Source organism: Erinaceus europaeus, chromosome 10 (genome assembly GCF_950295315.1).
Source record: "Erinaceus europaeus chromosome 10, mEriEur2.1, whole genome shotgun sequence".
Classification (NCBI taxonomy): domain Eukaryota; kingdom Metazoa; phylum Chordata; class Mammalia; order Eulipotyphla; family Erinaceidae; genus Erinaceus; species Erinaceus europaeus.
In genome coordinates this window covers 37,717,283-37,731,047 of record NC_080171.1, presented here as the reverse complement: position 1 = coordinate 37,731,047, position 13,765 = coordinate 37,717,283, and the positions used below count along the sequence as shown (strand labels likewise).

Genomic DNA, 13,765 nt, shown 5'->3' with positions numbered 1-13,765 from the left:
CAGTTTGCAAAGCTGCTTACATATTTTAAGGGCCCCTGTTTTTTGAAGATTTTTTTAAAAAGATGTATTTGTTTATGAAAGAGAAAGAACCATAATATCAATCTATCTGTGAAATGGTGGGGATCAAACTCTGCCTACTCTATTCTTTTTCATGGCTCTTGCCCCCCATTTTTCTTTTGATAAGTGGTGAGACTGTTATAGTAAGAGAGAGAATAGATATCGGTGCTGCTTCACCACTCATAATGGTCCCCTGCCCACTGCAAGTGTGCACAGTAATGTGTGTGTGTTCTACTGCAAGTGTGCACAGTAATGTGTGTGTGTTCTACTGCAAGTGTGCACAGTAATGTGTGTGTGTTCTACTGCAAGTGTGCACAGTAATGTGTGTGTGTTCTACTGCAAGTGTGCACAGTAATGTGTGTGTTCTACTGCAAGTGTGCACAGTAATGTGTGTGTGTTCTACAGTGTGTTCTAGGTTGCTCTTGTCTATGCCTCTAAGTCTGTTTTAGTACAGTTTAAATGACAGTTGGCTTTGCTGCCTTTCCACTTTAGCAAAGTTGGAATAAATGAATTTTTTTTTCTTGTCATCTTTATTTTAGTGTCTATGTGATGGGTTTAGTCCTGGAGTGGATTAAGAACAATGGTGGAGCAGCAGCCATGGAGAAGCTTAGCTCCATCAAATCACAGATGATTTACGACATTATTGATAACTCTCAAGGATTCTATGTGTAAGTTGATGGGTTTCAGTTCATGCTTTGCCTCTTGTGAATTTGTTTTGCCCTTTTTTCTTTTCTTTTTGTTAGAAACAGAAGAAAATTGAGATTGTAGGGAGAGAAAGATACATTTGCAGCATTGCTTCACCACTTGTGAAGCTTCTCCCTTGCAGGTGGGGACTTGGGGCTTGGACTTGAGTTCTTGTTCATGATAGCATGTGTGTTCAACCAGTCGTACCCTCTGGTTGCCTTGTCACAGGATGAGTGTTCCCATCCCAGACCCACAGTTCTGAATAGAATTGGCTGTGGTCTAAGTTGACTGCAAGCTAGATGTGTTTGTGATTAATTGATAATATAACAGACATATTCTTAGTTCTGTTCCATGGGTCAAAAATTTGAAAGTAGATCCAGGCCTTCGTGCGTGTGTGTGTGTGTGTGTGTGTGTGTGTGTGTGTGTGGTCTCCATCTCCCATCTCTACCTGTCCTCACCAGGCCTCCAACTTACTTAACTGTCTTTCGTCAGATCCAGGCTTTCGTGTGTGTGTGTGTGTGTGTGTGTGTGTGTGTGTGTGTCTGTCTGTCTGTCTGTCTGTCTGTCTCCATCTTCCATCTCTGCCTGTCCTTACCAGGCCTCCAACTTACTTATCTGTCTTTTGTCAGATCCAGGCTTTCATGTGTGTGTGTGTTTGTCTGTCTGTCTGTCTCTCTCCATCTCCCATCTCTGCCTGTCCTCACCAGGCCTCCAACTTACTTATCTGTCTTTTGTCTCCTGTAGGGACAGGTATATGGCTTTTGGGCCCAGATAGCCCATGATGATATATCTCACTTTTGAATCTTTAGTGTCATCTCATCTGCACAGGCCATTTTTCCAAATGGGCTATACTCATAGGTTCTGGGAGTTAGGACATGAATATATCTTTTGCTGGTGGCTGGAGGGGAGGGTGGGTGGATGAGGGAAGACCACTGAACCCCTTACAAAGAAGCCTCACCAGAATACTAGAATACCAGATCTGAAGTACCTAGTATAGTGCGTGGTACATAAACAATTCAACAGATGGACTGGGGAGACAATACAATGGTTTATGCAAAAGACATTCACACGAGCCTGAGGTTCCAGATTGAATCCCTGGCAACACCATAAGCCAGAACCAAGCCATGCTATGGTCTTTCTCTCTGTAGCTCTCATTAAAATAAATTGAAAGTTCAGTAAATGATCTTCGCTTGTTTCCCGTCCTTCATGGAGGGGCCAGGTGAATGAGGAACTAACATTTTATTTTATTTATTGTTACTACTAGGATTATTGCTGGAGCTATGTGTCTGCACAACTCTACCCTTCCCATTGGTTATCATTATTATTGTTGTTATTATTATTTGAAGAGTGACAGAACAAATGACACTTGCAACACTGCTCACAAAGCTTCCCTTCCTACAAGTGGAGACTGGGGGCTTCTACCCAGGTCCTGGTGTATAACATGTGCTCTGCTGGGTGCACTACCACCCAGCTCAAGGAACTGACTTTATGCTGTGTGTGCAAACACACACATACTTATACAGGTACAAACATTTATACACACTTACCAAGCCAGGATCTCTTTCTTAGATATTGGTCTTCAGGGTTCTATTACAATAAAAATATCTGAGAACATGGGAATTTTCACTCTGAGAACTTGGCAAGCCACACACCACATACGAAGCAGTGTCTCAATCCCAATTTACAATTTAACTCAGCTACCTCTGGGTAGAGGCCTCCTTTTCAGATGGCGAGGATAGAGCAGCATGGTGTTGTCCCTCTGCCTTTAAAATTCCGCTCATCTGCCTCTGTGAGCTCTTGGCATTCGAGTCACAGCTCTGAGTGAATTCCACTTGGATGGCTGCCTTAGCCTTTGGGCTCCTCTCCCCTGTGTCATCTGGGGGCAGAGCTGTGCTTTGTTTTTCTGCCAGCTGTGTAATAGAGGTTAGTGCTTCATCCTGGGGGATTTTCCACCATAGACCCTGGAGTGTGAGTGGGGATACTAAGATCTTTTGTCAGCACCTTGCTGGAACACTGCCCCCCCTTTTTGCCTCCACGGTTATTGCTAAGTATTGGTGCCTGCACTACAAATCCTGGAGGCCATTTTCCCATTTTGTTGCCCTTGCTGTTGCCATTGCTGTTGTTATTGGATAGGACAGAGAAAAATCAAGAGAGGAGGGGAAGACAGAGGGGTGCAAGAGAAAGATAAACACCTATAGAACAGCTTCACCACTTGTGAAACGACCCCATTGCAGGTGGGGAGCTGGGACTTGAACCAGGATCCTTGCGCAGGTCCTTGTGCTTGGTGCCATGTGCCTTTAACCGGCTGTGCTACAGGTCCCCCCCCCCCCCCCCCCTTTTAAGTAAGAGGCAGCTTCCTTCAGTGCTTTGGGTGCAGGGCTTAAACCTGGGTTACATGAACAACAAAGCAGCACACTATCCAAGTGCCCTTGCTGGAACCTTTTTAACATGTAGAACCCAAAGCTGAAGCTCTATAAAACACAAAAATAGGCATGAACTTGAGGCAGGAAGATACTATTTTTTTTCATAGGGAGACTTGGATTATTGTGGTGGGTGTAAGTAGAGTTAGGCAGAGGAGAACAAAAGTATGTTTAGGAAGGGGGTAATGATCAGTGTCACTGACAGACCAGTGTGTTTGAGGATCAGCATAGGCCACCTGGAGGGAGGGCTTGTGCTGAGACTGGAAGGGTCTGATGGCATGCTTAACCTACCTGTTCATCTATCCATCTGCCTACCCAGCCAGCTTCCATCCACTGATCCATCCTTCCTTCCCACCTGGCAGATAGTTCCCTAGCACCCATCTGAGTTAGCTCATTTTGAACTCTGGGAATACCCAGAAGAATAAACTCACTTTTCTCTCTCTCTTTTTTTTATTATCTTTATTTTATTTACTGTATAGAGATAGCCAGAAATCGAGAGGGAAGGGGGTGATAGAGAAGGAGAGACAGAGAGACACCTGCAGCCCTGCTTTACCACTTGCAAAGCTTTCCCCCTGCAGGCGGGGAATGGGGGCTCGAACCTGGGTCCTTGTGCACTGTAACCTGTGCCCTCAACCAGGTGAGCCACCGCCCGGCCCCCCTCCCCTCTTATCGAGGGGTTGGTTAATGGTTTATAGTATAGTCTTTTTTTTTTTTTTTGGCTCTCACTACTCCCTTTTTTTTTTTTTTGGCTCTCAGCTCTCACTACTCCCCATCCCCACACCCATAGATAACCACTGTACTTCTCCCACAGTCTTAGATATAGGTTGAATTTTTTCCCCAAATTTATATGTTCCCATTCTCAATATTTCATATTTCACATGAGTGAAATTCTGCAATTATTCTTTGCCTACTTACTTGCTTCATTAAGCATAATCTTCTCAAATTCCACTTTATCACAAAAGAAACAATATCATCTTTTTATTGCTAATTAATACTTCATATGTCTCATAACTTTTTTATCCAGTCTTCTGTCGAAGGGCATTTTGGTTATTTCCAAGTTTTTTGCTATTGTGAAGAAAACTGCTATAAACATGGAAGTACATATGTCTCTTTGAATCAGTGCTATTGTATCTTTTGGTTTTATGCCTAGGAGTGGAATTTTTGCATCATAAGGTATTATCATTTGTATTTATTTTTCTCTTGTGACCAAAACTTTAAAAGTTATTAGTGATTTAATATTTATTAATAAAATTATGAGATAACAGTTAATTCCACACTGTTCCCACCGCCAAAGTCCCCATTCCTCCCATTGGAAACTGCAGTAGTTTTCCCAAGATCACAGATATGGGTTGACTATTATTTATATAACTATCTATATTTTTATATATTTGCCCACTTTTTCTTCTGCCTTCTCTTCCTTTCTAATTCATACATATACCTGTTACTACTTCTAAATGTCCTTCCTTTTTTCTTCTTATCTCTCTGGTTCCTGAGGGAATTAGAATTCAGAGCCCTCTGGTCATCTTTCCCTAACATCTTTCCCCCTCTGGGAGTATGGACAAATTCTTCTTGGGGTATAGAAGGTGGGAGTTCTGGATTCAGTAATTGCTTTTCCACTGGATATGGATGTTGGCAGATTGATCCATACCCCAAGCCTGTTTCTATCTTTCCCTAGTTGGGTAGGGTTCTGGAGAGACGAGGTCCCTGGCCACATTGGTGAGATCATTTGCCTAGGGAATGACCAGAACTTTTTAAAGATTAATTCTGTAATGCAATAAATGGAGTGGCTCAGTGGTAAAACACAAGAGTTGCAAGTGTGAGGCCTTGGGTTTAATTCCTGGCACTGTTGATGCCCAAACAGTTTTCTGGGGGTCTCTGTCTCTTTTTAAGTAAAATAAACCTTAAAGGGATTTTACTCTAGGCTATAAGGAGACACTGTAATAATTATGTAAGATATTTTTATGCCTGAGGCTCTGAGGTCCCAGGTTCAATCCCCAGCACCACCATAATGCCTACCCAAGTAGTGCTCTGGTCTTTCTATCTTTTATTCTCATTAAAATAAGTTAAATAAATGAATAAAGTATTTTTAAAAGGAGAGGTTGACTCCACTAGTGACTTTCCAACTGGCAGGCAGTCCAGTATTATTGTTAACTGTAGTCACCATGCTGTGCATGACACCACCTGACTTACCTACTTATTTTTTTCATTTCCCATTTTTTATAAATATTTATTTATTTTATTTTATTTTTATATTTATTCCCTTTTGTTGCCCTTATTGTTTTATTGTTGTAGTTATTATTGATGTTGTTGTTGGATAGGACAGAGAAATGGAGAGAGAGGGAGAGAAAGATAGTCACCTGCAGACCTGCTTCACTGCCTGTGAAGCAACTCCCCTGCAGGTGGGGGACTGGGGGCTCGAACCGGGATCCTTATGCTGGTCCTTGTGCTTTGCGCCACGTGCGCTTAACCCTCTGCGCTACTGCCTGACTCCCCATTTTCCATTTTGTTGGATTTAAGAGAGGGAGAAAGACAGAGTGAAGAGGTACCTGCAGCACTGCTCCACTGCTCATGAAGCTTCCCCTCCCTTTGGGTGGTTACCGGGGGCTTAAATCATGGTAATGTGTGTGCTCTACTGGCTGTACCTCTGTACCTAGTTTATAACTGGAAGTTTGTGCTCTCTCACCTTCATTTCACTATGAATACTGTAAATGTAGGTCCTGTAAATGTACTGTAAATGTCAAAAATTATTATAACTACAGATTCTTAATTCTTCCCTTTTTAATTATTTTACTAGATGTATGTTCTTCTGTTCTATCTCTCTAGTTTGGACCTTCAGGTTGGGAGCCTGAGGCAGCAGAATATCAAAAGAGGGTAGCCACTGAATTTTAAATTTATATGTTAACTGTGAAACATACCACCTTGTAAAGGGTTGAGCCCTTGAATTCAGCTTCAAAGCCTATTAACCTTTTCCCTTCTGGTATTCACTGTGGGTATGCCCTAGAGTCCTGTTACCTTTAACAGCAAACTTGTATGTGCCCTTAGGGAGCTCATACACACTTGTTTTATGTACTGTTTTATAATGAATTTCACCCTTTAGACATGGAAGACCAAAATAGACTGAGAAATGGAGAATGAAGAGTTACATATCCCCCCCCTTTTTTTCCCAATGCAGCTAACCTTTCCTAGATGCAAATTCACTTTTTTTGTCAATCTAAACCTTTCACAAGATGCTAAGACTTGGTTGAGCACATTACCATGTGTGAGGATCTGGATTCAAGCCCCCAGTCCCCCCCTGTAGGGGGAAAACTGAGCAGTGAAGCAGGTCTGTAGGTATTTCCCTTTCTGTTTCTCCCATCCTTTTCAGGTTCTCTTTGTCCTATCAAATGTAAAACAAGATAGAATTAAAAAAATAATAAATAAAAATGCTGGAACTAAAACGATAACTGTATTAAATTTAGTAGATACTTCCATGGGATTTATTATGTCCTAGTTAAGCAGTGGAACTGAATTCATCTGGGGTTCTGCTGGTCTCAATTAACCACTCATATATTTCTTTTTATTTATTTATTTATTTATTTAATTTTATTTATTTTGTATTGTCACCAAGGTTATCTCTGGGGGTTGGTGCCCACATGATGAATCTACTGCTCCTCGTGACTTTTTTTTTTAATAGGACAAGGGAACTAGGTGGTGATGCACCTGTTACCCTGAGCCCGGGTTTAAGCCCCTGGTCCTCACCTGCAAGGGGAAAGCTTCATGAGTGGTGAAGCAGTGCTGCAGGTGTCTGTCCTGCCTCCCTTTCTCCCCCTTCCCTCTCACTTTGTCAAACCAATTAATTGACTATAATTAATTGATAGGACAGAAGGAAATTGAAGGGACGGGGGGAAATAGAGAGACACTTGTAGTAATGTTTCATGGCTCATGAAGCTTCCACCCCTGCAGGTGAGGATCAGGGGCTTGAATTCAGGTCCTTGTGCATGGTAGTGTGTGTACTCAACTGGTGTACCACCGCCTGGCCCTGAGTCATTTTTTTTCTCTTTCCTAGTCAGGGGTCTAAAATGGCCCCACTGACGTGTCTGGCATGTGATGCTGCCTATTATCTAGGCCTTTCATTTCTAGTAGGCTAGTCTGGGCTTGAAGACATGGCCTTGGTGTACTAGGAAGGCAGGTTACCCCTTGAGGTTAAGACTTGGAGGTTATACTGCATCACTTCCTTTTTTTTTTTTCCTCTCCCTTCAGCCAAGATAGCAGAAGAGGTTATTTATTATACATGGGCTACATTCAGCCACAAGGTGAGCAGAACTAGTCCAGAATGTCAAGTCCAAGGCAAAGGAGCAAAAGGGACTGTGTTTTGGTATGAGCAATGAAGGTCACTCAAGATGGTTGTGTAGGATCAAATGGTGATGAGGTTCTAGATCCGCTGAAACAAGTTCTAGGTTGCAGCACAGAAGTCCAATTTGTACCAGCGCCTCTGGCCTCTGGCATTCCTTATTTCTGCTCTTGTAGCTTCCATGGGTGCACAAGTCTACTTGGACCTCTGCCTCATCTTCTTTTGCGTTTCAGCCTGCACATTCGCTTCTTCCTCCACTTGGCTCTCATCGTTCAAAGGGTTCTAGGAAGATGGTGCTAAGGCCAAGAGAGCCACTGCATCACTTCTGATATAGTCTCTTGGCCAACTCTAGTTACAAGGCCAAACTAGATTCTGCAGGTGAAGAGCTAGACCTCACTTCTTGAAGAGAGTTATGACCATCTGAAAATATGCCACAGAGCAACCAAGAAATAGCTCAACTCATAAGACTGGGAATTGAGTGCCTAAGTCTCCTGGTTTGATTCCTGGTGCTACATGTGCCAGAGTTGTGCTCTTACTCCTCTATCTCTCTTTCAGTGAAACTCTGAATCTCATATAAAACAAATACAAATATATCTTTAAAAAAATACACATACTGAGGATGGGTGGTGACTAACTCAGTAGAGTATGCATTACCATGCACAAGAACCTGTGTCAAATCCCAGGTTGTACACTTGTGGACAGGGTGGGAGTTTCACAAGCTGTGGAGCAATGCTTCAGGTTTCTCCTCTCTCTTCTTTTTCTCTGTTAAAAAACAAAAAAAGGGGAGTCGGGCGGTAGCACAGCGGGTTAAGCGCACGTGGAGCAAAGCGGAAGGACCGTATAAACATCCCGGTTCAAGCCCTCAGTTCCCCACCTGCAAGGGAGTCGTTTCACAGGCAGTGAAGCAGGTCTGCAGGTGACTATCTTTCTCTCCCCCTCTCTGACTTCCCCATCTCTCTCCATTTCTCTCTGTCCTATTCAACAATGACAACATCAATAACAACAACAATAACTACAACAACAATAAAAAAAAAAAGGGAAACAAAAGGGAAAAAAAAAAAAACAAAACAAAGACAAAAAAAGAATGACTGCCAGGAATAGTGGAGCTATGCAGGCACCAATAAACAGTGAAAACTAGTGGCAAAAAAAAAAAAAAAAGAATAAAAAAATACATATACCACAAAAAACTTAAAAAAATTTTTTTTTTGTATTTATAAAATGGAAATATTGACAAGACTATAGGATAAGAGGGGTGCATTTCCACACGATGTCCTCCCCAGAGCTCCATATCCAAACCCCTCCCTTGATATAGCTTCCCTGTTCTTTATCCCTCTGGGAGTATGGACCCAGGATCATTATGGGTTGCAGAAGGTGGAAAGTCTGGCTTCTGTAATTGTTTCTCCACTGGACATGGGTGTTGGCAGGTTGATCCTTACTCCCCGCAGCATGTGGGAGAGGCCCAGAAGAGCCACCGACACAAGAGACAGGAGGTCGCTGATTCTAGGAAGGCCCAGCACCAACCTCATGGTTACTTTCTTATCTGTTCAGAAAAGCAAGGGTGGCATTCCTGTCTGGAGAGCTGCATCTCTTGCTAAGGACAAGGACCATACTCAGTAGGGAGGACGACACATGTGAATCCTTCCATCTGGAGCAGATGTCTGAGGAGACCCCAAGTTAGCTGGTCCCCAAGCCCAGGCATCTGAGAAGGAGCCAGCAGGGGTGCTGGTGGGAAAGCCCCCCTGGGTGGCATTCCAGGGCATCACCAGGAACTCCCAGCCCCTGGAAACCCTACTGGATGAGCACAGTCATGAGATCTTCTCTATCCTGTATCAGAGAGAAGCCATTTGGCAGCAGTCCCTTGTGCATGCAGATGCACAAGGCCCCTTGGGATGCCCTAAGACCTGAACACCTGTGAGCCCTCCTGTCCCCAGTCCATGAGGCTCCTTAGGGGCAGGGGCATCCATAGTGTACCACCACAGGACAGGAATTCCACCCTGCGCCAACCTAGTCACAAAATTCTCATGGGAGTGACAGTCTGGATAACGTGATGCTGCACAGTCAGCTGTCTGATTGCTATGAAAATAAGACCCCAGACACAGTAATGAGTGTCTTTGCTGGAGAAGCAACCACCTGATCCACTCCACTTTACATTACCAAGCGCTCCCCCTACCAGGGTACCAAGATGGTGGTGCATCATTGCTACTAGGATGACATCTTCTCCAGCCAGTGTAGCAGGGAAGATACCTGCCAGTGCTCCCCCCACACATGCATGTGGGCCCCAGGGTGCCCAGAGCATTGGCCCTGCTGGCTCTCCATGCCTCAGAGGCGACTGAGTCCCTGCTAATTTGTAGGGACAGAGCCACCCCCAGCATATCCCTGTACAGTTTTAACATGCACAGACCTATTTTACATGAGAAGGTACAAGTGATAGACATCATGGAGTATTTGCACAACATCCTTAAAAACAAAGTCATCTCCGTGCCTTCCTGCTTATCCCCCAAGTAGTTCTTCAACCCCTAAATAATCTATATATATTATATTACATTATATTATATTAGTAAAATAAATAGACTACATCTCTAAAAAGAATATCAGCAATTGAACTCAGGACCTCAGTCTTAAGATCCCAACACTTTATCACTGCACCACCACTATTATTTTTTTAATTTTATATGATTTTAGTTATGATTTAATAGTCGTTTAATACTGTGCCCACTGCCAAACTTCTGTGCCTCCTCCTAATAGCCACCATAGTTTTGGCAGAGTCTTACAGATAGTTCAGTTACTTTTTGTTGTTGCTGGTGTTTTGTCAAGTTCATTCATTTCACTGTGTGAATGAAATTATCTGACAAACACATTTTTATTTTTTAAGTGAAGCAGTCACTTATATAAACTTCTGGTCTGAGAAGATGGTAGAGCATAGTGGTAGTGTACCAGATTTGCATGCCAGAAACCCTAAAAGCCCTAGAATCCCCAGCACCTCCTTATACCAGAACTAAGTGTTGTAGTGTCTCCCTCAAAAACAAACACATCTGAAAAAAATACTTAAAAACCATTTAAAATTTTTGTTCTTTTATTCTGTCACCCATTTCTAATTCCACTGGAAAAAAATTCATTCCAGATTTTTAAATTACACATAAAAATCTAAATGTAAAATAGGAACTGGGTTGTAACACACCCAACCAAATGAGTGCAAATATATGCACAAGGACCCGGATTCCAGCCCCTGGTCCCCACCTGCAGAGGGAAAATTCACAAGTGGTGAAGCAGGACTGCAGGTGTCCTACTTTTTCCCCTCACAGTCTCCTATCAAGTAAAAAAAAAAGGGGGGGGAAAGGGAATGGCTGCCAGGAGCAATGATTTTTGAGAACCTTGGTGACAATAAAATAAGTAAATAAAAATTTTAAAAAATGTTCCTGCTAGTGTTGATTGCAATCCACTCATTTCAGAGAAGTTGCTGGGAGGGTGCCAGGTGGTGGTGTACCTGTTTGAGCTTGCACAATTCCAGGCACAAGGACCTGGGTTTGAGCCCCTGCTCCTCACCTGGAGGAGGGATGCCTCACAAGCAGTGAAGCAGGTCTGCAGGTGTCTGTCTTTTCTCCCCTCTTTCTGCCCCCCCTTTCTAGCAAATAAAGATAGGAAGAAAGTAAAAATAGAAAAATAATGGCCACTGGGAGTGGTGGATTCATAGTGCTTGCACCAAGTCCCAGTGATAACCCTGGTGGCAATAAAACAAGCAAAAAAAGAAAAGAGAAAATGAAGGAGGATAACAAACATATTTTTCAGATGTCCAGTGGAGCCCCAGAATAGAAGCAAGATGAATATTCCATTTCGAATTGGCAACATCAAAGGAGATGATGCGTTAGAAAAAAGGTTTCTTGACAAAGCTCTTGAACTCAATATGATCTCTTTGAAAGGGCACAGGTAAGTACACACATCTATCCCAGAAGTCATCAGAAGTGGTTTAGTTTGTGAAATGTAGAATAAAATCAATTTAGTAGTCATTCCAACTTGAAATAGCAGTTACTTTCATTTGTTGGTAAATACCAGTTTTTAAAGGGTGTAAGTCCTCCTCTTGCTTATAGAACTCTCAACTTGATTCCTTGGCTGAGAACACAATGGCACAGATCCTGAATGCCACTTAATGTTGAACTCTCAAGCATGATGTCCTGGATGCCACTTGCAAGGCTGATTAATTCCATAAGCAAGGGTTGATGTAGGAAAAATGAGTTTATTTTCAGCCCGAGAAGATGGTTGACTCATTGTCTCAAAAATCCTAGCCTCAGCTCAGGGTCTGGGGCATTATATAGGGAAGGAATGAATAGTAAGTCAGTGAGATAAAGAAAGGGCATCCAGCCCCATGCCTGCCTAGCTAACTTTAGCAATTTGATCACAAGAACACAACCAACCACCAAGCCAGGGTGGTTGGTTGCCGGGAAAACTTTTAAATTCATTGCTAAGAACTCAGTAAGACAGCCTCTAGAATCTGTCTGTTGGGACTCAGTGTTTCACACTCGCTTATTTCTACTCATCCGTCTGTGACTAGGCTGAGAGGGAGAGAAAGGACTCATGGGAGAACAAGATGGAGCTTCTGATGTTTGCTTATATTCTAAGGGCTGCTCATTTCCAGAGGCACAATTTTCAGGGACCTTTGTCCACACTACCTTGAAAGTCACTTGACATAGTTTATGAGGCAACAAGGGAGAATTTTCTAGTGGCTCAGATCTCTGAAGCCCTTGGCTTCCTGTGAGAGCCTTCAGGTGGGAGTTTGGATATAGTGACCTCAGGTACTGTGACTCTTGTGAGCAAATGACCAGAAGAAAAAGTTATTTTGATACTAAATTAGATGTTTTTCTTACCGTCTATATCATTGTTCATCCTAGGTCTGTGGGAGGCATCCGGGCCTCTCTGTATAATGCTGTGACAATTGAGGATGTTCAGAAGCTAGCAGCCTACATGAAGAACTTTTTGGAGATGCATCAGCTGTGAATACATCCTCACCAATGTATACTTTGCTCTTGAACCTAGTACAAAATTTAAAGTAACTTGGGAATGATTTTGAACACTTAACAAATAGCAGTTCTCTCAAACATGCTTGTTACATAGATTCTTTTTTTTTTAAAGAGCAAAATATCCACATCCCTGCAAAACTGGTGGGATTTAGTGGCACCTGTAATGCTGTCTGGAACTGGAAGCATTACAAAACTTGTCCATTAACTTTTCAGACTCATTGCAGCTTATTTTGTCTTCACAGCTATTTTTCTCTATGCAGATCTCATGATTTAAACTTGCCTGTGGATTTAATTATGCAAATTTCAGTTAACTGTTTCTAGAGCCAGGACACCAGCTTGGAGGGTGGATGGAGGAAGGTCCTCTAGGTACTGAGTGTTGATCCTTTCCAGATGATAGCAGTGGGGTCTCTTGAGCCCCACAGCTGTTAATTCAGGTCAGCACTGGCCATGTATGTTAAGAAATTCCAAGCTAAAGGCAAACTACATCTTTTTTTTATATAGTTTTTCTCATAAAGAGATGAAAGTGACATATTTTTAATACTGTATAGTTTATACCTCTATACATTTATATTTCTAATGATAAGGCTTTCTGTGGTTTATGTAGAGGGTCTTAGAATTTGTTAAGAGCCCTTGACCTTGTGCATTACACATTCAACTCACAGTTGCTTCTCCCTGGTCCTTTTCTTTTTTTAATCTGCTTTACAAGATTTAGAAGTCCCCTAATTCATTTGTACGTTGGTTTTAGTGGGTAGAAGCAAAGACTGGTTGGTTGCTTGTTTGGTTTTAGATTTCCAGCTATGCTACTAAATTAAAAGAAATCTTGGTTAAACCCCCTTATTCTTTGTTCATTTAACTGTTCTCTTCATGTATTTTTTTGACCAGTGATGCTGTGAGCTCTTGAAGAGTCTTTTCCCCAATTGCTTATCCATTGTCAGTATTTTATTTTGAGTAAGTAGAAAACATTAAAGTCCTGAAACATCCAGATCTTGTCAGTGAATCTCCTTACCTGCTTTTACCAATTTGGTTGACATCTGACCGGGAGAAGACTTCAGCCCTCTGCATTCATTAAAAAAAAAAAAAATCAGTTGGAGATAACATAATGGTTCTGCAAACAGATTTATGCCTGAGGCTCTGAGGTTCCTAGTTTAATCACTAATACTGTAAGCCAGGACTGAGTAGTGCTTTGGGTTCTACCTTCTATTTTTTATTTAAAAATAAAATATTTTTAAAATGATTTAGTACACCATGGTTGTGAACTGACT

General features: G+C 42.2%; 1 protein-coding gene across 1 annotated transcript in view; it reads left to right on the top strand.

The window, feature by feature from the left end:
- Positions 1-13,485, top strand: part of PSAT1 (phosphoserine aminotransferase 1) — a 29,257-nt gene extending 15,772 nt beyond the window's left edge. The window contains exons 7-9 of the mRNA XM_007516113.3: positions 597-725; positions 11,278-11,415; positions 12,375-13,485. Of these exons, the coding sequence (XP_007516175.1) occupies positions 597-725; positions 11,278-11,415; positions 12,375-12,480 (373 nt within the window). The 3' untranslated portion in view covers positions 12,481-13,485. The remainder of the gene's footprint in view (positions 1-596; positions 726-11,277; positions 11,416-12,374) is intronic.
- The last annotated feature ends 280 nt before the right edge of the window (positions 13,486-13,765 follow it).